The sequence below is a fragment of the Pagrus major genome, chromosome 13 (genome assembly GCF_040436345.1).
Source record: "Pagrus major chromosome 13, Pma_NU_1.0".
NCBI classification, from domain to species: Eukaryota; Metazoa; Chordata; class Actinopteri; order Spariformes; family Sparidae; genus Pagrus; species Pagrus major.
Genome location: NC_133227.1, coordinates 19,813,347 through 19,836,170, shown reverse-complemented (window position 1 = coordinate 19,836,170; position 22,824 = coordinate 19,813,347). Strand labels below are relative to the sequence as shown.

General features: G+C 41.4%; 1 protein-coding gene across 2 annotated transcripts in view; it reads left to right on the top strand.

Annotated features, from left to right (window-relative positions):
• LOC141007758 (phosphatidylinositol-binding clathrin assembly protein-like) overlaps window positions 1-22,824 on the top strand; it is a 29,532-nt gene that overhangs the window by 1,286 nt on the left and 5,422 nt on the right. For both annotated transcript variants that reach the window (XM_073480161.1, XM_073480162.1), the window contains exons 2-15: window positions 7,945-8,087; window positions 9,842-9,917; window positions 10,325-10,427; window positions 11,810-11,903; window positions 12,013-12,124; window positions 12,894-13,000; window positions 14,330-14,371; window positions 17,030-17,115; window positions 18,309-18,411; window positions 19,206-19,339; window positions 19,563-19,660; window positions 19,875-19,988; window positions 20,088-20,118; window positions 20,281-20,422. In XM_073480161.1, the coding sequence (XP_073336262.1) occupies window positions 7,945-8,087; window positions 9,842-9,917; window positions 10,325-10,427; window positions 11,810-11,903; window positions 12,013-12,124; window positions 12,894-13,000; window positions 14,330-14,371; window positions 17,030-17,115; window positions 18,309-18,411; window positions 19,206-19,339; window positions 19,563-19,660; window positions 19,875-19,988; window positions 20,088-20,118; window positions 20,281-20,422 (1,385 nt within the window). The remainder of the gene's footprint in view (window positions 1-7,944; window positions 8,088-9,841; window positions 9,918-10,324; window positions 10,428-11,809; window positions 11,904-12,012; window positions 12,125-12,893; window positions 13,001-14,329; window positions 14,372-17,029; window positions 17,116-18,308; window positions 18,412-19,205; window positions 19,340-19,562; window positions 19,661-19,874; window positions 19,989-20,087; window positions 20,119-20,280; window positions 20,423-22,824) is intronic.

Here is a 22,824-nt window from a genome sequence, read left to right as displayed (position 1 = left end):
AAGCTTGTTATGTAGGATTTCAGTGGTATTACAGCTGCAGCCACTTATGATTAGGGCCGGGAGATGCATTGTCCACGATAACAGTGGTGTCATCACCAAAAAGTCACATTAAAAGTCATGATATCGTGTTTAAATATGACTTTAGTCACCAATACGAACAGTGCTGGAGTAAAAGTCTTAAAGTATCTGATAATAAATGTACTCAAGCGTCAAAATTATGAGTAAAAGTAAAACATACATGTATTTACATGTGTATATAAATATGTATACTGTATATAGTATCCGATATTCAGTGGTTTTTTTCATCAGATTGATGATGAAATAAATTAAAGCTGCTATAAGTGTTAACTTCCTGTCTGTTTTGCAGTCAGCCATCTCCTCCATCCTCTACGTCACCACACGAACATGCAGCAGTAATCACCAGACGCAGCAGCAAACAGGAGGATCCTGCTCTGAGCAGACAGGACCGCCTCTTTACAGAGTTCTCTGCACAAGCACCTCAAAATTGTACTTCAGCACAGTACTCGAGTAAACGTACTTAGTTACTTGCCATCACTTGTATCACGATACAGCGATTTTGCGATACATCACGATGTCACGATTATTCCATGACCGAGGTGCAGTTCTGTCAAAACCTTAGGTGAATTAGGAGCGTAGCTGGTAACTCGCAGGGATTAAACAATGAAGTGCATCGAATCTTCGCTTAGTGCCTCGTTATCACACACACACACTGACTGCAACTTGTCCATGTCCATGTGTGTCATCATTCAAATGTGAAAGAGCCAATAAAACAGCAAAAGGACGAACTGCCGGGGAGGAAAGACACAACTGTGCCTCACTAAAACCTTTTCAATCTGTGTAAATTAATTAAATTCACAGAAGGCTAAACCGTGAGGAGCCATGAAGAAATCACGACGTGCTGCGATGATGAGTAGTGTCGCTTGAAACGTTACAACTTTGGTGCATTAAAGCTGCTGTAAGCGTCTTTTTAGGTCACTTCCTGTCCGTCCCTCCCTCCTCTCTACGTCACCACACTTGCACGACTCCTTTGCTCTCTTTGTCTCGTTTTTCATCGCTTGGCCTGGTTTGGTAGTATAAGCCGTCACCGGGAACGCTGGGATTGGTAGTTGACCCTGATCGGCCATTTTTGGTTTGGGTACCGGAGCAGGAGGAGCTATTTAATATCGCATTTTAATGAGAGAATAACGCGTACAGCGCTGGTCACCTTCCTCCTATTTTTACAAGAATTATGTTTTAATAAAAATACAGATATTTGGCGCCAGTGTATTGATAATGTATAGCAAGAGGAAGCGATGTGGTGCGATAGATTGCTTTATCGATATTTAATCCCACAACTAAAGGCTCCTTTATGCTCCAATAGACACGTCCGTAAAAGCTCTACAAACTCAGAAAACCTCTCTTCAAAAAGATCCACCGTTTCTAAAACTTCTTCTTCTTGATCTATTGTCTACACCGCTACACTGCCTCCCACGACTACTGGTTCACATCTGTAAGCTTTCAGAAAATGTGCAGAAATACGGACAGAAGGCTCCGTCTGTGTGCGAAACTCACACTGAGCCTCAATGGAGAAGGTGAAGGACGTTTTCTAATTATTCAAGAAAATCAAGCCAATTGATGAGCACAAATGAAGTATTGTTATGAAGGCCAGAGAAAACAATCAGTTAAAGGGCATTGAGTGACTGGAACCATTATTGGTTTTATTTTTGCAGCGGAGCCACAGTTTTATAAGAACACAGCACCCCTGCAGTTATTAAATGGTAGAAGGTCGTCCACTTTCAGCGCCCGCCATGAGTCTGAGTCTCTCAGAAACTAGTAAATGTCATTTAACTCAAGGGTGGGAGCATATAATCTAAAAATAGAGCCGGAGCATTTACATGACAAATTCTCATCCTTCAAATGGATTATAAAAAAGGTTTTATACCACCGCTCTCAAGGACAATGAAGTTTCCCTCAGAATGGGTCGGTTTATTCTGGTCGAGGTGGCTACATGAGGCCGTTCTGTGCCGATCCGGCTCCTCATTCTCGTCATTAATGGCATAAAAAGCTCTAAACTGTATGTCTGGCTCGATTCACCTTCCTGGAAGCTCGAAATGAAATTTTTGGCTGAATGAATGTTTTGTACGTGAGCCATTCAGATGCAGCTGTTCTAATAGCTTTCCCAATAAAACACTTTCTATTTAAGAGGGCCCCTCTTCTCCAACCAGGACGTGATGTAACATACGACTCTCTGGCAGTCATCGGGGTCGCACACGCTGCTTTTAAGGTTAAGGAAAGATGCAGGAAGGAAGTGTGTTTGTGATCAGAAGGTCAGTGGATGTAAGTGAATAGAAAATGGAAAGAAAAGGCGATGAACTCAACTGCTCTGAAGGAGCCTCTGACGAGTCAGCTGTACAAGACTGTGGGTCGATCTTCGGTCTGAGAGTTCAGATGAGTGCAGCTCACGCAGACCACCACTGGATGTGAGCGACCCGGTCTCATCAATTGGCATAGAATCAACCCAGTTTGGGTTTGGTTAGGTTTAAGATGAAGTTACGTACATGATGTAAGTTAATAACAACAAAACGTTGACATAAACACAAGTCTCTTGGCTGAAACCTTCATCGTACGTGGGCTTTCTCGCTCTTTGTCCATCACCGGACATCTTATACGAGGTATTTGGACGCATTTGTTTTCCACAGAACTTAAAGGATAAGTTCACCCCACAAAAAATTAAAATTCAGTCTTTATCTACTCACCCCCGATTCTGATGGGAAGTCTGGAGCTTCACAGCTAAAACAACGTCGCAGCAGTCTCCTAAACAACTGAAGTAGCTGGGGCCTTGCTTTAAAACAATAACGGATACATATTATGCTCATTTTCTGGTTCATATTTTAATTTGGGTTACTACTAGAATAGGTTTACATGCTTTAATGCTCAAAAAAACACATCAGTTTTCTTATACTGTCCAGTGCTGCAGCTCTGTGTTCCCCCTCTCCTTTAAAAAACTAATGAAAGAAAACATAAAATGGCTCCACACAGCTTGCCCCATGTAATACAAGTCCTCGAAGCCGAGAGATCCAACATTGATTTAAAAAGACGTTATTTAAACCTTGGAGTATGAACTGCACACAAAATTGGACTTTGCCCTATATACTTAACGCAATTTGAAAGTCAAAAATCATGTTATTTGAACGCAGATTGACACGGCTGGGCTGATTTGAGAGTCTTTTCTTATTCAACTTGCCTCGTTAAATAGGGTCATAAAAAATGACAGATACTTGGTCTGTATTTTTCAAGGTGATGGAGGGGTGCGTAAAAGCCCTCAGCAGGAACGACACCAAAATCAATGTGCCTTACAGAGTAGGCTTAAAGGAACTAAACAAATAATGAAACAGTGGTTACTGGACGAGTTAGAAATCAAACCTGTTTTTCTGTTTCTGCAGCGGGGCAGTGATTCTAGATCAGCTTACCTGATCTTCAGAGAGGTTTGAATAAATACAGATGACATTTTAGTTTCCTTTAAAACACACTCGACTTGTTATTGATCCATCCTTGCCAGACACAGTGGGAAGAAAAGATGAATTGCCGTGCCATCTCTCCAAATGCAACACACGATAAATCAGATGCAATGCTCTTCAGAGTGAACAAACCCAGGTCTCATCGGCTTTTTCTTCTTCTTCCAGTGTCATGACCTTGACAGACTGGTTGGTGACATAAACAGCCGATGCTGATTATTTACAACCCCATAGCGAATGATGAGCATGACAGATGGAGTAATGAGATTTCACTTTCGCTATATATTCTGCGTGGCTGAGAAGGTAGAAAGAGGCGACAGAAACCAGATTCATCACACGTAGAACAATAATCAGGCCCCCAAAAAATGATCTTCTGCCCCTGAAAGCACAATAAGCTGTTATTCAGCATGTTATTTTGTTGGTCGTGGGCTGAAATTGTGATGTGTTGAGAATAATCACTGTCCTTTTGCTCCTGCGTAGCCACATTTTTTAAACTTTAAGCGCAATTAAGGAAAAAAAGTTGAAGAGAAGAAGTTGAAATGTCGACATAACTAAAATACCACCGCAGTGTGGCTTTAAAGTACACAAACACTGACTCCCACATCGATGTGTCAGTGTAATGACCTTAAATACCAATGCAATTTCAGCTCCTGAAAAATGACTCACTTTCTATAACGCCAAGGATTTAAAACATCTTGAATATTTTATTGCATTTTACAGTAATAGTCTTTATGAGAAGTCCCTCCGGCCAAACATACTTTAAGCGTTGGCTTTATATTTTATCCTAACAAATGCCTTGAATTTCACTTCTGTAGACATCTTATTCTTTGTAAAAAAAAATGTCTGCACATCTAAATCTTATTTCTAACTGTGTTACTGATGCACATTATTTCCTATGTGGACTGCAGCTTATCAATAATCCCAGCCGGCTATCACACAGTCGATACTTCATCACATCCCTTTGGCTATCGACACTGTCACACGTCGATGATTAAATCATAGCTGATGTATTATCACCCAGAGGAATACACACAGGTGGACGCAGCATGGAAATATCTGACTGGAGAAGCTCCATTATTTAGGTGTAATTGTATTCAAGTAGAAGCATGAGCACTTTGCTATTTTTTACTCGAGTGTTGCTGCAAAGACAACGGGATCGCTTTCGTTTTTTCTCAGAGTAGCACAAAAGAGAGAGCAAAAGACGGAACGAACGAACGAACGAACGAACGAACGAAAGAAAGAAAGAAAGAAAGAAAGAAAGAAAGAAAGAAAGAAAGAAAGAAAGAAACATTTATTCTGCCTGCTTGACTGGATTGCCAGCCAGCCTTTATTTTGCCCGGTGGCGGACAATCCAAACTCTGATGGTGTCATTGTACAGCCATTTCATAGTGCAATCAACATTTACTTCATAATGATACGTTAAAACAAAAAAAACTTGTCTATTGCATGTTTAAACAATAGATAAACCAAAAGCTAATGTGTGAAATATTGCAGCTAAAGTGTCAAGCTAGCCAATTTACCCACCTCGTTAGCTCTTAATTAGCTAAAGCTTTCAATACTCCCCCATGAAAACAACTTTAACAAGCGTGTATTTGCTTCATTTATCACAAAGAACGATCGAGCTGCTCTGCAGGAGTTACAGGTGTGAGTAATCCAATCTTAACCAAGGAAAGATAAACAGCACGCTTGTTACAGCAACATTAAGGATAGTACTCAAAATGAGACCAACACACTGATGTTTACCACGTTCATGTCGAAATTTAGCATGTTAGCTAACGTTATGGCCGATGCTGACAGGAATGTCAGGTTTTCTTAGACCAAAGTACTGGACAAATTATAATTGCGTCCAGATGGGTCATTACAATTAATTCTCAGGTGAACATGTCACCAAATGTCAGAATAATCCATCCAGTAGTTGCTGAGATATTTTAAGTGGTGGTGTAACATCCACCGAGCCTCTTTAGCGTGGCTAAAAATCTCCTGCACGTCTGCCTTACTGGTGTGTTTGTGTTTGTTCACTTTCGACAGGAAACATTAATTAGTTGGAATCAATATTGTCCCATTAATTATTGAGCCAGAAGGAAATTCACAAACAAACCATTAACAATGTGTAAAGCATGACTGAGCGCCACCATTACCATGTACGGTTGTGATATTAATGCACTGAGATTTAATTAGGAAAATAAATTGTTCTTACAATTAAAACAGATTATAAATAGTGGTGGTAGTGGGTTGTAGCAGTTAACAGGTACTTTAGAGGTGCCGTCAGATTCACAGCTCTCAGGTTTAAATATGTGGATGTTTATTCAAATGTTTCCTCCATTGTTTTCTACAAGTTTCACTTTCCATTTTCAGATATCGGAAGTAAACCGGCCTTCATATTTGGCACCATTAAGTAGAAGACTTTAATCAATATTGTTACATTTATGTGGTTTTCACACTCAAAAATAAAGCTGAAGAGGGTTGAAGCGGTAGCTGTGGTGAATCAAGGGTGCTTTTGACATGCATTGAACATTTAAGCGCTGTATCAACTGGGACTCTGGTATCCAGCGATTCAGCGGGTGCAGGAAACATCACTGAGCTTTCAAAATAAACCCTGATAACCTCTGATCCTGTGGAAGAACCAGACCAAAGATTTGCGTCAGAAACCAAACCGCTTCTCTCTCCGTCTGTGTGTGTGAATACAAGTTCACTTCCTCTCACCCCCTCAGTGGTTTTCTCTCATTGCGTCAGGATGTTTTTTTTAATTCAGTTCCTTTGCTCGTCTTGTATGATTTCGTTGCTCATGTGCCGTCCTTAAGCATGTTGTGCTCTGCTGTTAAAAAAGCTTTGTTTCGACATGATATTTACTCCTTCTGTCAATGTTATTTCATCACTTTGTTCCACTGAGATGTTGTTTTTACCAACATTAGATCCGGGTTTTAAACAATCTGTAGAATATTTTACAGAACTACTGAGAACATTGTGTCTATTCATCTAAACATGGATCTTAAGAGCAAAATAGTGAGATTAATGCATGGACACAGGAAGTAGGTCGCTCCTCTGCTTTTTAAACAAGCAAAGAAATAACTTCATGTATAATATTTGCCGAATTTACAAGAAGGCCCAAATAATTAAGAATATGTCAGCGAATATTAGCACAAAGTTTTTAAAATGTCTTCTAACTCAACAACTCATAAAATTGAGAGATTTTATCAGGGAGTCTGGTGTATTTATCTCCCTCTCCATCCAGTTGCAGTTGCTGTGGCTGCTTTGACCTGCAGTATGCTGGCGTTCAAACTGTTGTACATTTTTGTTCATAACTATTAGATATAGGTTATCCTGGCCATTCAAATTAATACAAAAAAAAAAAGTATGCCGCACACCGTCCAGCGACCCTAGATGGATGAATGTTTCAGAAAAGAGTCTTAAATGCCACCGGACAAATTACATGGAGCAGTTTAATCATATGAAGGGTCTTTACTGTAAAACTTTAGAGAAAAATGTAAAGCTTGTTTCTTTACCTAAGAGTCAGTAAATCTTTGAGATTAAACAGACGCCCAACATACTTCACATTTTGATCTTAAACCAAAGAAATCCTTGAAGAATTTAGGCCATTGTTCCGCCAATCTGTCCTACTTGAACTTGAGTTTTGAATCACCTTTTATCTGTGCAATAGAATATTTCTGGGTTATTGTTGTAAATATGAAACTGAAACATATTTTTCTCTTTCCGGAGTTACCTTTTCATTTGTCACACTATTGAAGCCGACACGCTGCAGAACACAGAGCGTTTTTTTCTCTCTTTTAAATGCTTTGAACAGACGATGTAGACTCTCTCAGAGGGTAAACGTTTGGGTCAACTCAGTTTAAGTCCGTCACCGCTAACAGTCTTGTTCATCTGACACTTTTTCTTAAAATTATGCATCCTTTGAGTTGAAGGTGGTGGAAAAATCTGACCTCCTAACATAACTATCTCTATCTCTATCGTCTGGGATGATATCTTATTGGTGTTTTTGGCTGAGTGGCTGGTAGGTAGCACTAAACTCCAGCCACAGAATGGATTTTGTGATACAGTAGCTGCAGTCCAGATACATCTGTCTATACAGCCTCTATTATTAAATAATCATTTGCTTATTGATTTGTGTGCAGATATTGAGTGTGGCAAAATTAATGCACCGGTCGATGAGAGCGCATTCAGCGTGGTTTGTTCACTCTTCACATCGATTCATAACTCAACCTGTGAGCTCTCTGAGGTGATAAATTATGATTGTGACAAGAGGCTGCTGCTTTTATTCACAGTGACTTACAGCCAGTAAACAGGCAGGCTTTGATTTCAAGGACACGTGGATGATTATAGTAATCTCTAACCTCTTTGCCACACACCAGCTCCTGAAATATTTAATCTATTAATCATTTTATCATGTTTTATTTCTTTTTGTCTCTTCCAGACCTGATCCACTGCACCAATGAGCTGAATGTCAGCATCCCCCACCTGGCAGACACACTGCTGGAGCGCACAGCCAGTAACAGCTGGATAGTGGTTTTCAAAGCGCTCATCACCACACACCACCTCATGATGTACGGCAACGAGGTGAGCTACACGCACCAACGTATGGAGGCCCTGGGTGGGGGGGACATTCATCTCTAATGTCACAAAAGCAAAACAACAAAACATTCGAAGCGATTACAAGCATGTTCACTCAGGTCTCCCATTCAAACAAGCTACAGATGTGAGGCCAAGAAACTACTCTGCTAAAAATATGAATAAGATGTAGAAAAGCAATTTACATGAGGCATTAAAGTGTGTTTCCAGGTCTTGAGGAGTACTACTGCACATGTGAAAAAAGTAGTATGAAGCCTTTTGTGGCTACAAGAGGAAGCTGCATGTAATCTGATAAAATGTCCTCCAGTGATGTCACTCAGTGGCTACGTTGCATTGTGGGTAATGCAGGCACCAGGTTTTGAGAAGGAAGAAGAATGCGTGGAATAAAAAAAAAGGCTGATATCTCCGTCTGCTGTGTCGATTTTGATCATTTGCTTTTTAAAGAGTTGTTCCGGCTTGAGAGGACATTCACTTGAATTTTCCCAGTCAGAAAAACAGCACACGAAAGAACAGGTAATAATTAATATATGAGAAAAAAGACAAAGACAGGAAGTGGAAAGTAAAATATGACACACATGGATATAATCTACAAAATAATACAGGAAACAACTAACCAATAACCCGAACCATGATAGTGAAATAACCATCTATGCCTGGATTTGTTTCCCTTTTCTTAGTTTATGTTGTAAATGTAAGTTATCTGTAGACAGCACCTTGAGTCCTGTGAACCTGTGATGGGAATGTTCCTCTATTTTAGGATGTAAAAGACTTTTATTGACTGAATGATTCATCTAGTAATCGGAAAAACAATTTACAGATTGTCCAGGCCCTAATGTAATAATCCTTGGAGTCATCAAAAGGATGAAGCATGGACATTTCCCGTACGATCTAATGCTCTCTGCTGATGTTTGCCAATCGCGAGCTCAGGTCCTTGACATTTCTACTCGCCAAACACTCTCCAACTCCTGCAGCGAGTTTCTTTGAAAGTGTATCTTCCTTGTGTCCAACAAGGACTGATGAGGGATCCGGCTGACATTTACCTGAGAAATCAACTCCCTACACCGCTCGCACTACAAGATCAACAACCAAAACATCAAACATGTTCAATGATGAGCGTCTCAGACTAGAAAGTGAGGTTGTGGCTCTTACAAAGCTTGACATGATGTTTAGAAGATTTGCCTTTAGCTGAGCAGAAGAGCTGTGAGGATTAAAGCACCTTTACTTCCTTAATGTGATGTATTTCCTGATAAAGCAGGAGGCTGGAATGGGATCGTTGTAAACTGTAAACCAATGGGATGTCTTTTAAAGAGAGAAAGGCTCTTAATTTGGCAGTAGGGGAATATTTTAAACAGTTTTATTGCTTGTTTATTTTGTTTATGTTTGTGCAAGATGAGCCAAAACTTGCCTGGAGTCAGCGCTCGATAGTAAAATAGGCTCCAACCTGGCAACCAGGACCAATGCTGACCCAAAATGAAACGTAAAGTCAGAGGAAAATACCATTTTTTTTTTTTTTTTTCATAGCGTTTTTCACCTGCTGCATTATCAGTGTTGGACATTTGATTTTCTGCATGTGATCTGCTATTTTACTGGCGAACTTTCAGCCACCACACTCAAAGCAAACACCTGTTTAAAATGAACTCTTCACTGCTATTGTGTCTGTGTGGACATGACGGAGTATTGTCAGGCAACACCATCAGATAACTCACTAACTCTTTCCTCTTCTCCTTTTTTCCCCCCGTCAGAGATTGATGCAGTACCTTGCCTCCAGAAACACGCTCTTCAACCTCAACAACTTCCTAGATAAGGCTGCACTACAAGGTGATTTAATGCCATTTGGCTGTTTGTAAACTCAGCAGTGCTGTACGTCTAAGAAAATGACTTTATGTCCGACTCTCCCCGGCTCTGTAGCGCTATCAATAAGCCGATTTCAAAGGAAAGCTGCAGTCCAGGATGAAAAGCTACAGACAAATGTGCCTTTTGTAGATAAAAGAAAATAAAAGAAGCTGCTGCGTGTTGTTGAATATGAAAACACACGTTCAGAAGCTTGTAATTAAATGTATTCAAAGGCAAAAATAAGTAAGTGTGAAGGTAAGATGGTTTAACAGATTGCTTATGGAGAAGTTAGTCCATTTCATATGAAAGGGATTATGGTTTCTTAACCTGGTTTGAAAATAGGCCAATCGGTGATCAGTCTCTAACTGCGGCGCCCCCTCTCTGTCCCCCAGGGTATAACATGTCAACCTTCATCAGACGCTACAGCCGCTACCTGAATGAAAAAGCCATGTCATACAGACTAGCAGCAGTGGACTTCACCAAGATGAAGCGAGGGTAACAAACTCACACACTGACACTGACATGTTACATATATATGGAGCAGCATTATGAGCCTTTTTGAGCAAAAAGGATGTGATTATAGAGCAAATACATTTTCTATTTCTCCTTTAAGGTGCAATATGTGAGTTTTAGTTGAAAACAACCAACGTTTTGATGTTATGACTTATAAGTATTGTTGCAAAGATATTTACTTTACTTAGCATGCTAACCAGCTAGCCCCGGTGTAAAAACCAACACTCCCCTGACGCTCTGAGCTCCCAGTCCAACCACTAGCTGCATGGCTAACTGAGCTAAACTAGCTAATGGCAGCTACAACTAGCAGCAGTTAATGTTTACTATGGTGATATGCTGCCCCCTGTTGGTTTGGAGTGGGAACTCAACGTGGGGCCAATTCTTTTATTTTGCACCTTTAAAGGAAGCCTATGTAAGCAAGTGGCAACAATGGGCTAATGTTAAATGCTAAAAAATGCTAAATGCTTAACTTTTGTTTACCAGTAGCACCTTTCACCAAGTTTAGATGAAATGAAAAATGCCTTTTAAACCTTATAGATCACAGCCTCCGTCATATTGTGCACCTATTAAACAATGCATACTAAAATATCCATTCAATTGTATTCTTATAGAAATATAACTGTGTTTTCTTCCTGTATAACAAAGTATGACGTGTGCCTGTGTGAGTTCAAACCAATCAATTCAACCAGTAATATCATGACATCAACCCATCTGTCAATCTTCTTTTAGCGGCACAGAGCTAAGACTTGTTAGTTAGCTTGCTACTGTAGCAACAGCATGGCCGGTAGAAAGAAGGGATGACATACATAAAAGGCCCACAAGTCGGATTCGGATCCTGGGCGGCTGTGGCGAGGACACAGCCTCTGCACATGGGGCCTCTTCCAATTGAGCTACCAGGTGTTCCCTGCACTCCCACCTTCAACGTCCAAATCAAACTCCTCCCAACAATATATATGGCCTGCCTTTCCTATTTTGCTTAGAAATACATCACTATAAAGAAGCTAGAGACTCTCAAAAAGCCAATTCATCTGGACTTTAAAGTTTATTAACAATTTAGCTAACACTAGCCACAACAAGCTACCAGAACAAATAAAGCTGCAGCAGCAAACCCTCTGTGTGTATTTATTTGCTCATAATTTCACCTTCATTCACGTATAGGAGGAGGAATGTGTTACTTTCTTTTTCAATATGAACACAGTCACCCTTTAAAATGTGTTTCTTGTTGCTAATCCAGACCGAGAGTCTGTGTTATCCGACTCTGAAGGATCTCCTCACACACAAACACACCTCAGTCTGCAGGTCTGACAAGTCCTGTGTGTGTGTTGCATGCGTGTTTGTGTGCATGTCTTCTTGTTTGTTACCAGGGCTGAGGGTGTGATGCGCACCATGAACACAGAAAAGCTGATTAAGACTCTGCCCACCATTCAGAACCAGCTGGACGCACTGCTGGATTTCCAGGTAAACATCCGACTAGAGGACACAGGACATTTATAAAAAAGAAAAAGTGCAGCAGTCGCTGTGATATCTTGATCCAATCTCACTGTTTTTCTTTCTTTATTTCCCTCAGCCTAACTCTAACGAGCTGACCAACGGAGTGATCAACACAGCGTTCATGTTGCTGTTTAAAGACTCCATACGGCTGTTTGCTGCTTACAACGAGGGGGTCATCAACATGCTGGGTAAACCTCACACACAACAGATCACAACAGGAGCTAATCTCCATTGATTACATTTTGTGTTTATTCAGTAATCTGCCTCTGATGTCGAGATCACAAGACTGCGAGTCCACTCAATCTGTCTTTAAGGGAAAATCAATGTTTCCTCCGACTGTCTCTCAAAGTCCAATTAAAGACTATAAATATCTCCTTCTTTTCTTTCATTAATTATTAAGTCGGTGAGGAACAGAGACAGAGAAAAGACCCGCAGAGTTCATTAAATGATCAATTACTTAATTGACCTGATTGATTTGAGGATATAGTTTCTCTACGTAGAATTTATTTACAGATGTGCGGTCTTATCAGAACAAATCAGGACCAGATTGATTTTTTTAAAGGGGCAGTTCACCTCAAGTTCAAAAATACACGTATTCTCTTACCTGTAGTTATTCATCTAGATGAATTATAAATGTAATGGAGCTAGATGGCGCTCAATAAGTCGTAACAAAAAAAATACCAAGGCGCAACTTCTCTTACTAGTAAAAGTAAGAAAGTACAGGCTCTGAAATGTACCAACCCTCTCCTCCATGAGTAGATGCACATTTGGTTCTGACATGACTGAACCAAATGTGAGTCATGATCTTTGAAAAAGAGGCGTTGCTGTTGAGTTTTTCAAATGTATTCTCTCTGAGCACCACAAGCCATATTCAAGAGAAGGCAGCCAAGTATTTACATGTACCTCTCCCTCATTTTATGCTTGTTCTCATGGTGATTCTGGTCTTCTGATACGCAGAGAAATACTTTGACATGAAGAAGAACCAGTGCAAAGAAGCTCTGGAGATCTACAAGACGTTCCTCAACAGGATGACCAAACTGTCCGAGTTCCTCAAAGTGGCGGAGGTAACGTCCGTTTGTCCCGCCGCTCCTCCACAGAGAGGGCGAGAATATCTGTCTGGAGCGAATCTCGACGGTCCTCTCTCCTATAATCATAATCTCCACGTTCTTCTTCTGTCATTTAATTGATAAATAAACTGTAGAGAAAAGAATCCACTGTAACCTGTTGAGATTCGCTCCGGACTTCTGTCGCCTGTCGGATCTGATTTACGGTCGATATTCCTGAACCTAAACCCGACCGTAGATCAGCGTCCAGAGGCTTTCTTCTCCTTAATCTTCCAAGTCTTTTTTTTTTTTTGCCTCTAGATTTCCTCCTGTTTCTGTCCTTCTCTTGCCCTGACCTGGGGAGGGGGTTACTCGAAAAAAACACTGATTAATGGCCTATCAGAGAGCCACTCATGTAGAGCTTCCAGTTGAGGGACCCCTCGCGTGCTGCCTGTTTCACATGCCTGCACTGCATGCCCAAGCAAGCTCTTTCTCTATCACTATCTCTGTCTCCTCTTCTTTTATTTCCTCCCTTTTCTTAAAAAAAAAAAAGAAGACATTTTTCTTTACAACGGCTGTTATCCAATTAACAGTTGCAGCCCTCGCTAGGCTTCACAGTGAATATAAACAGTCTGATCCTCTGTAGACTGCGTAGCATCCATCTTCAAAGGCTTTTCTCTCTGCTTGGTTTCGTTCCCATTTGGAAGAAGGTTTGGGGTGCAGCCGCTCGATCCAAAGAAAACAAAAAAAAAACAACAGCAACAGACTAACGTTGACTTTAAGGACCCATTCATTTTACCTGTCTAACAAAATGTGTGTTTGTCTGTTTGTGTTGTCATCTGTGTCCCTCCCTTGTCCGTCTGTTCAAAGTCAACATTAGTTGAGTGTCTCTCCTTTTTTGGATGTGTCTTACCTCGCAGTCACGTGACCTGTTGTCTGCCCTCTCTGCCCCTGCCTGTTCGATCAGTCGGTGTGCTCGGCATTCATTTCAAACCTCCAGATCTCAGTGTGTGTGTGTGTGTGTACTTATAAGTGTGTGTGTGTACATATACTGTGTATATATAGGTGTTTGTATGCGTGTGCATGCGCCCTCCTCCCCTCCTCCTCTGTTGTCTTTTATTTGTTTTCCTTTCCAGCCACTGCATGAAGTAATGAATGCTTGGGTTTGATTCTTCTTTCTCCCTCCTCCTCTTCCTCTTCCTCCTTCACACGCCTCTTCCCTTTTTTCTTTTTTACTCTGTTGGGTTTTTTGGTTTTACTCCTTGTTTTTGTTATTACATTTGGTTTATTTTTTATTTTGCCTCCCTCCTCCCTCCCCCCTACCCCTTCCCCTCCTTTTTTGTGACACAGCGAGTTGGGATAGATCAGGGCGACAGCCCCGATCTCACACAGGTCAGTCTACATCTCATCTCAATCAGTCAATCAACCAGTCAGTCAACCAGTATTTAAGATCCGTCAAGTCAATCCCATAATGCTTCATTCTAAACGCTCCCGTTCCCTACTCACCCTACAGACCTGCCCACACTGCAGCTGCCCCGTCCTCCTCCTCTCTTCTTCACTCTCCTTAACTCCTTTGCCTTTTTCTCCTTTTTCTCTCTGGACAGAGTCTAGAATAGAGAGGAAATGATCATTCATTTTTTTCACAATTTCTAAGCATTAGTTGCTGCCAGCTCTCACTCGCGACGCGCCAAATACGGCAGCCTGGTCAGTAGCCCTCAGCTTCAAAGTTTGACGCTGTGGTTACCCCTCTCGCATCAGTTTTAGGAGCGCCGCTCTAGTGTAGTAGAAAGATGAGCAAGAAAGTCAGGAGGTGGCTGGGGTGGTTGGGTGGGTTATTAATGACCCCTTTTCGACCAAGGTGGTTTAATGGGCTGGTTTGGAGCCAGTGCCTACTCTGGCTTCCAAGCAGATGCACTAGGACGCTTTTAGATTGGAAGTTGGGAAAATACCAGCTTCTGACTTGCAACTGAACACAGCATAAGACGCTTAGTGGTGCCCAATGTCTGTTTATAGCCTAACTTTAGCTTTTTTACTTCTAGTGATTCAATTTACGCTTCGAAATCACAAAAGTGGTGTTCATCTGTGCAGATTATCGTGCTGAACAAAACGTTCAGTAGTATCATAAACCTGTGTTTGCCACAGAACTTACTTTCTGCAATAATCCAAAATCCAATTCAAAAATCCTGTAGGCTTTTTGACGAGGGAACCAGGGCGACTTCCAGGTCTGCATTCAAAAATGCGTCATCCCTACAGCACTCTATTTTGCCTAACCTTAACCAAGTAGTTGCGTAAACGTAACCAAACCTTCACCGTTTGACAAGGTTAAGAACATACAGCACGTTAACATATTGTTGCGCACTTGACCGCAGAGCCATTATTTTGAAAGTCTAACCGGATGTTGCATATAAGTGATGAAAGAGGAGGAAGTGAAGGGTCATAAGGCCACTGACCAAGCTGCCGAATTTGACACGTAAGGAGTGAGACCGTGTTGTAGCCTGGTGCAGGATTTTCATTTTTTTTTTTATCTGACTCATTGTAGAACAAATTTTACTCTGAGGTTAGATTTTGAAAGCAGCATTTTTGTAGCCTCTTTTTTTGCATATTTCTATTTAAGCTGGGCTTAGCATCTGTCTGAATTTTTTCCCCAGCAGTCTTTCCGGCATTTTCACAGTGTAAATATCAGGACTTGTCTCTTCATTCGAAGGCTTACCACACAAACAAGTCAGCACAGCTTTATGAAATAGGTTTTTGCCCATATAAGCAGTGTTCAAATCATTTTCCTGAAAAAAGGTCATGTCCCTTTGCATTAGCTGTGGGGAGAGCAGCGAATGGTTTTTATTAAGTAGGTTTCTGCAAATATGACTTGGATAGGTGCACATAATGTCATCATAAGCACTGCACATCATGCTCAAAGGCCCTAAATCAAGCTTATCCTTTTCAGTGGACACATAATTGGATGTTTACAATGTGACAAATCTGGTAACAAACTGAAAATAGCTGACTTTTTAAAATTAGAGGCATGTTTGTAGTGCTTATGAAGACCTTATATGCCCTTATTCAACAACATAGTGACCCATGCCTTATACTGAGCTCTAGATATGTGTCTGTTTTACTTTGAAACTTTTAGCATATTCTAGATTTCTCTGAAGAAGGATATCCAGAATTCGCATTTTACTCTCTTTCCCCCTTAAAATAAGTATATGAGAAATCTTTTCTTTGCTTGTTGTGTTTGCATTGTGTTCTCTGGTGCTGAAATGTAAGGTTCTAGGTGAAGACCGTGGTATCACATGTGGTCAAAATGAACCCATTCATCCATTTTGTTTTCCGGTAAAGAGTGCTGGCCAGCTGCTCGATGTGTATACCTGGTTTCTCACCAGACGTTTACATTTCACTGAGTTAACCTCTTTGGCTTCCAGTGGGATAAAAACTTTCTGGCTCTATCGTTTAGTTGCCGCCTGATTTCCAGATAAAATCAAATGAAAAAAACAACAACGTGAATTTGACTTCTAACCTAAGTGGAAGCCACGAGTTAACTCTTAATTTTAGGACTGTGATTTTCTTTATGTGTATGCGTGTGTTAAGTGTGTGTGTTAACGAGAGCGTTTGTGCACTGCTGGCCTCTGCATGGGCACATTAGACGGTTCAGAGATGTGTTTGTTGTGTTTCTACTCCGGAGCCCTGCAGCGACGATGCTCTGCTCTGTCCTGACCTGTTAGTCCCACCGCGGACTCGCTTGCATGATCCAAGGCTGATGTGTGCATGCTGGTCAACCAAACCTGATGAAACCAAATGCAAAAAAATAATAGTAATAATAATAATAAAAAAGAACAAAGAGCTGTCGTAGAGTAGATAACGAATCTGAGGATGATGTCTTAAATTTGCTGCTGCTTTGTGTGTGCGCGAATGTGAGCGAGTGAGATCGAATGAGGAGGTGAGGAGATGGGTGTGTGTGTGAGAGAGAGAGAGCAGTGTGTCCCATTTTGTCCACTTGGCTGTGGTGCTAATGTTACCCCATCAACACCTCCCTGCCCCCCATTTACCCTTCCTCAGGCTCCCAGCTCTCTCCTGGAGGCTCTGGAGCAGCATCTAGCCTCTCTGGAGGGCAGGAAGCTCAAGGACCTCTCCACCGCCAGCAGGTACGGTCAGATCACAAAGAAGCTACTCAGTACGAGTTATTAGTGGTACTGTTATACTCGTACTACTTTTATCACAAAACCAGTGAACTAAGAAACTGAGCCAGAGTTCACATGCTCTTTAAACGGTCCCACTTCTCATGTTGGTGAGTCGTCCTTCTGATTTTAATGATGATAAAGTAACACCAGTGACAATATTCATGAGAAATGCATTTTACAAAATGGCTGCTTCAGGGCATCAAACCACATGTTGTCAATCATGTAAAACTCACTAAATCATGCAATTCATTCCACTGGTATTATACTTTTTTACAGTTCCCTTCTAATAAAGTAGGTCACACCAGTGACGTCAACTAATAGCTTCATATGAAATCTTGAGATAAATGTGAACATTTCTCATAACTGAAAAGAGACAGTGGTAATATCAGGTAATAGGTCAAAGGAAGTAAAGTGATGTCAGCAGTGTGATTTTTATTTCAAAATAAAAGACTTATGTCACACAGTAACACCATTGGCTCCAGGGTACGAGTTCTTTCACTACATATTTGATAATATTTATTTGTAATTTTATTTTTTATGTCATTTCTATCTCACATTTGATAGTTATTTAAACATTATTGCATTTGAAATGGTAGAAAAACGTGGTTTTGGTTTTTCTATAGATGACTGTGGGGACAAGTAGTTATGTGGTGCTTGGAATGTTAAATAATTGATTAAAAATCAAATATTGCCAAATTGATGGCCGATGAGAGAGTCATTGTTCAAATAACCTATTGTTTTGAAAACTCTAGTTTGCTAGTGATGTTGCTTTGGGGATTGCAGTGTACGTCGGTCAGCCTGCCATTCTTAAATATCTCAAGAACTACTTGATGGATTGCCATGAAATTAAATACAGACAGTCATGGTCCCCAGGGGAAGAATCCTGATAGATTTCATTATCTTCAGACCTTTCATCTATTGCGTCGTCTAATTAAACTCTCAGCTTGTCCAATACTTTTCTTCCAGTACTCTTCTTTGCTCTGAGTATAACATCCACACGGAGCTGCTAGTGCGGCTGTAAATTTATAGTCTTGTTTAAATAAAGTTGGGTATATAAAGCGCAACTCAATAAAATGAGCAAAGACAAGCAAAACAAAGCAATATCGCAGCCGTGTAAATTCTGCAGGCTTTGCAAAAAATCTGTTTCTCACCCTCAGATCCAGCACCTTGTCCAGTGCAGTGTCCTCTCTCTCCAGCACTGGGATCTCTCTCAGCCGTATGGACGACAAGACAGACGACAACAGACTGCAGCAACACAAGGCGAGACATTTGCAAGACAATTATTAAACTCACATACACTTATAAATAGGCTTAGAAAGCCACAACTGTACACCGAACAATGCCGTGCTTAATGAAAACACAATATGATCACTGCCAGCGCACAAACCCTTTTCACAAAATAGCTGTTTCTTGCTTTTATGTGATGAAGGCACACTGAAATCGCTTTAGCTTGTGTGGACCGTGAACGAAACTGTGCGTCAAAGTCTTTTTGTCCTCCGCACTGTTGTTGAAGTTGAATGGACAAGTGCATTAATCCTGCAATACAGTGAAATACACTGTCTGTTCCTGGCTGCTGGCCCGTAGCCTACACAGATGCACCCAGAATGAAAATGAAGTCACAATCTGAAGATGCTCTGCGGTGGATTTTTCACTCAAATAACGGAGCATCCAGGACAAATCAATAGAAATATCTATAATGCAGAGAACACTGTCTCCAGCATAATAACACATTTTCTGGCATTGATTCGATGCCTTGAAATCCTCTCTTTTTTGAATTTGTGGAACTGTTTATTCTCAGATGTTATGTGGCCATCTTTGTGTTGTTATTGTTATGGGCTGGGCTGCATAACACTTAAATAAACAAACCAATCAATCAATAAATCGATCAATACACTGGCCCGGGCCAGATCTAGGCACATGCCTCGGGCCTCGGTGCCAGTAGTGGGCCCAGACCAATCAGAAAGGTGAGGAGAGGAGGTTAACCCCATTCATGTGCGCTGCAGGGCTCTTTACAAACCATGGTAATGTAAAATTGATCGATGCTTCCCATGCAGGAGGATGGTCATAAAGTGATCGACATTCAGACGCCCAATGTGTCGCCCAGCACCCAGTCAGTGGGCAGTGCCAACAGCAGCGGAGGGGCGACGGATCTCTTCTCCAACTCACCCATCGTACCAGTCAACAACCAGTGAGTGCATATCACAGAGAGACTCTTCTAACCTGCAGTATTACAGTTCAACTGTTTTCTGTTTTGTCTACGAACTTCTGGCCATCGGTTTGCCCCAGTTCTGCAACAAGAGGCCTTTTGACTGGCTGTCGTTATAAATTAGATTTTTTAAAAACGATCTTTTCTGGTTACGTAAATACAAAATGAGAAACAACATCTCCTCTTCCCATTTTGCTTCCTGCAGTGTGCCAAACCTGACCAGTGAGCTGTTCACCCTGCAGCCTAACTTCACCCCCATCCAGACCACACACACTGTGCCCAACAATAACAATGCCTGGGGAGGTAGGCCGGCATACACAAACAAACACACGCACACACGCAGATAATCATACAAACATACAACGGAGCGTGCAAATAAATGCCCACTCACACACACAACACACACACTGCTCAGAGCTGGATACGCTGTGACAGTGATGCCCGGTTGCTTCATGCTCCTGACTCATTTCCCCCTCTTTTTTCCTTTCACGTTACCATGGTAACCTTTGGACGTCAGGTGACCTGCTAAAGCCAGCCCCGCCCACTCAAATTCACAGCCCTGGAGTCCCGTTGCACTCTGGGAAAATGCTGCCCAATGATTTGGACTCTTCATTAGCCAACCTCGTTGGCAGTGAGTATCTCTCTCCAAATATTCAGTCATTGCTTCCATTTTGTTTGTCTTTGCTGTTGCTTCCTTTCAGCTGATGTTTTTTTCTTTTCCGTCTCTCAGACCTGCAGTTCGGGGGGACGCAAGCTAAAAAGTGAGTGGGTTTCTCCTGACATCTTAAACGTGGCCACAAGCAAATGACTCAGCTGTCTATGCAGCTTTATCACTGTTGACACTCTCATATGACTCATTTTGATACTTTTGCATAATCTGTGCATCTGTAAATGCTGTGTGTGCATGTGTGTGTGTGCATCAGGCCGGAGCTCCAGTGGAGTCAGCTGGTAGAGAAGAAGCCAACAGGAGGAAGTGGCTGGCAGTCGAAGACGATGTGCACCAGCACCAACTGGACTCACACCACCCATCCCATGGCACCTGCACCCATGCCCGTCCCTCAGATGGTAACTTGGAAGCCACACTCACGTTGATGTCAAGTTTTATGCATGATAACATGTTTTCTACAAAGCTCGTACACACCTGGAGTCCACTCACACCGGTGTTTTCAGTTACGGTGCCTGATTAGACCTCTGCTCAGGACAGAATGGGCGCATACAGAGGCTGACTGACTGCTTAATTTGCAAATTAGGAGCTCCCAGAACACAGAGAGGCTGAAGTTCAGGGGAAGGTCAGGGTGAGTGAAAAACACACCAAAAATATGCAGTGCCTGGAGCAGACAACGCCTCGGTGCTCGCTGTTGAAACTGAACAAAGCTAAAACTGTCATCACAAATTAAGCGTCAAAGTATTTACATTTTTTAATCAGAGCATTCATAATAATCGCTCAAATCAGCATGGAAACAGATGGTCATGGTTTGTGCTCTCTCCCGTTACCTGTCCCTACGTTCCTCTCGTGTTCCTTCTGTCTGTGGCCACAAATAGCAGCAGGCTGACAAACTGATCTAATAATCCTAATTTAGCCAAACTCATTTAACCATTACACAGCACCAACATAATCATATCCCAAAATATTTAGACACTGAGAAGCATTGAACCACACGCGTGCACAAAACTCTGACCGACCTGACTGTTCTCTCTGTTTTTCAGTCAGATTCAAAATACATTCAAACGGGGGAAAGCAAACATTTTTACAAGTAACTTAAATGGGAAATTAAAGAACAACAGAATAGATGGCATTAAAATGTATTTACAAAGGAGGTGCCGGTCCCAATCTGTAAGCTCCTGGATTCTGTTCTGGGAGGATCCGGCACAAATTAATCCCTGCAGCTCACTCATTTTCCTAGTTAGTTATGAGCAGGACAATTAAATACCATTATCACTGGGCGCACAGTGCTGATTTGCACCCGTCTGGTGTGACTTTCACTCCACTGCAGTTCAGCAAACACACAAGAAACTGCTGTGTAGATTCACCGTGTACACACAAAGACAGATGTATGAGTGCATGTTCTGTTCATCAGCCTTATGAAGCTTTCTTTGTGGAAACGGGCGCACATGCACAAGCTTTCCACTTCCAAAACTATCCATAAATTGATGTAGAAACGCCCTTAAACATCCGTTTGCATGTCAATGTCTGTGCCCGCTCCACCACTCATTAGACCCGAGGTTCTCCAACAGCATCAGAACAGCTGTCAGTACCGCGGCTGTGGTTATTTATGGACTCTGCACATGTACCTGTAAACCGTCATCACGGTGATCTCAATCATCATTATTAAACATCAGAGGGATGATCAGTGATTGATCGTTAAGCTCATATTGAAACAGACTTTACAAAGTGCTTCGCTTTCATGATTAAAAGATGAGAACATTAACAGGGAAGTCATGATTCTGATGTAAACGAGAAGAACGATATAATTCAGCACTCATAAAATAATTTAAAAATCCTATAAATCCACCTCTGAGTGACATTTTATGAGCACATTTCACACCAGCTTGTTGTGGTGGAATCCAAAAGCAAAGGGCACTGCAGCGTCTCTGCCGACACTTAAAAGCTGCGAAAGATGAAATTAAAGTTTACCACAGCGTCTCCACGACGTGCCTCGGTTCGATCATCAGCCTCATTTGCCACCTGCACTCTTTTTAAGTGGGTTTCACTGCCTTTGCTGCTCCAGTATGACCAAATAGCAACCACTAGTTTATTATTAGTACAGTGACATCATGTTATCCCCAGTTCAACTTCAACATGACTAAGGGTTTAATTAGCCAGAGTAATTAAAAACACCTGTGTGATGTGGTTGAGCTTTAAAGTTTAGATTAATAAACCTTTGAGTCCCCGAAGTCACTGAACTTCAAGTCTACATCTTGTTATTGTCATGTTGAGCTGCAAATGATTGATTTTGTTATTGATGAATCAGACGATTACATTAATTTACTGATTAATCAGCTGGTCCACTGTTTACTGTTTAATGAACTACCTCTATAATCTTCAGCTTACTGATTTACACCATTTTCTGCTAATGTTAGCAGCTGCTGTAGCACTTCAGCAGTGCTGCTTAAAGCAACATTATGCAGGAATCTGCCCTTTGTGCAGTTAGACGGTTTCTGAGTGCAACACTACTGTCATAAACACAAGTCCCATATATTTATTAACTATTAATCCCAGATGTGTAACAGTTTGTCAGACTTGATGTAGGTGCTAACTACAAACAAAACTCATTACGTCATAACAATGTTATGTTTTGAGTAAACATGTATGTAACGCTGTGATCCTTCCCTCTCACTGAAGTTACATAGTGCAGAAACAAGTGATGGGGGGTCGAGTGGCTGAGACAGAGACACTGTTCACCCTGTTACAAGACACTGTACCATCAAAATGATTTTAAAGCTGATATTTTAAGGTGAAAAGTTAC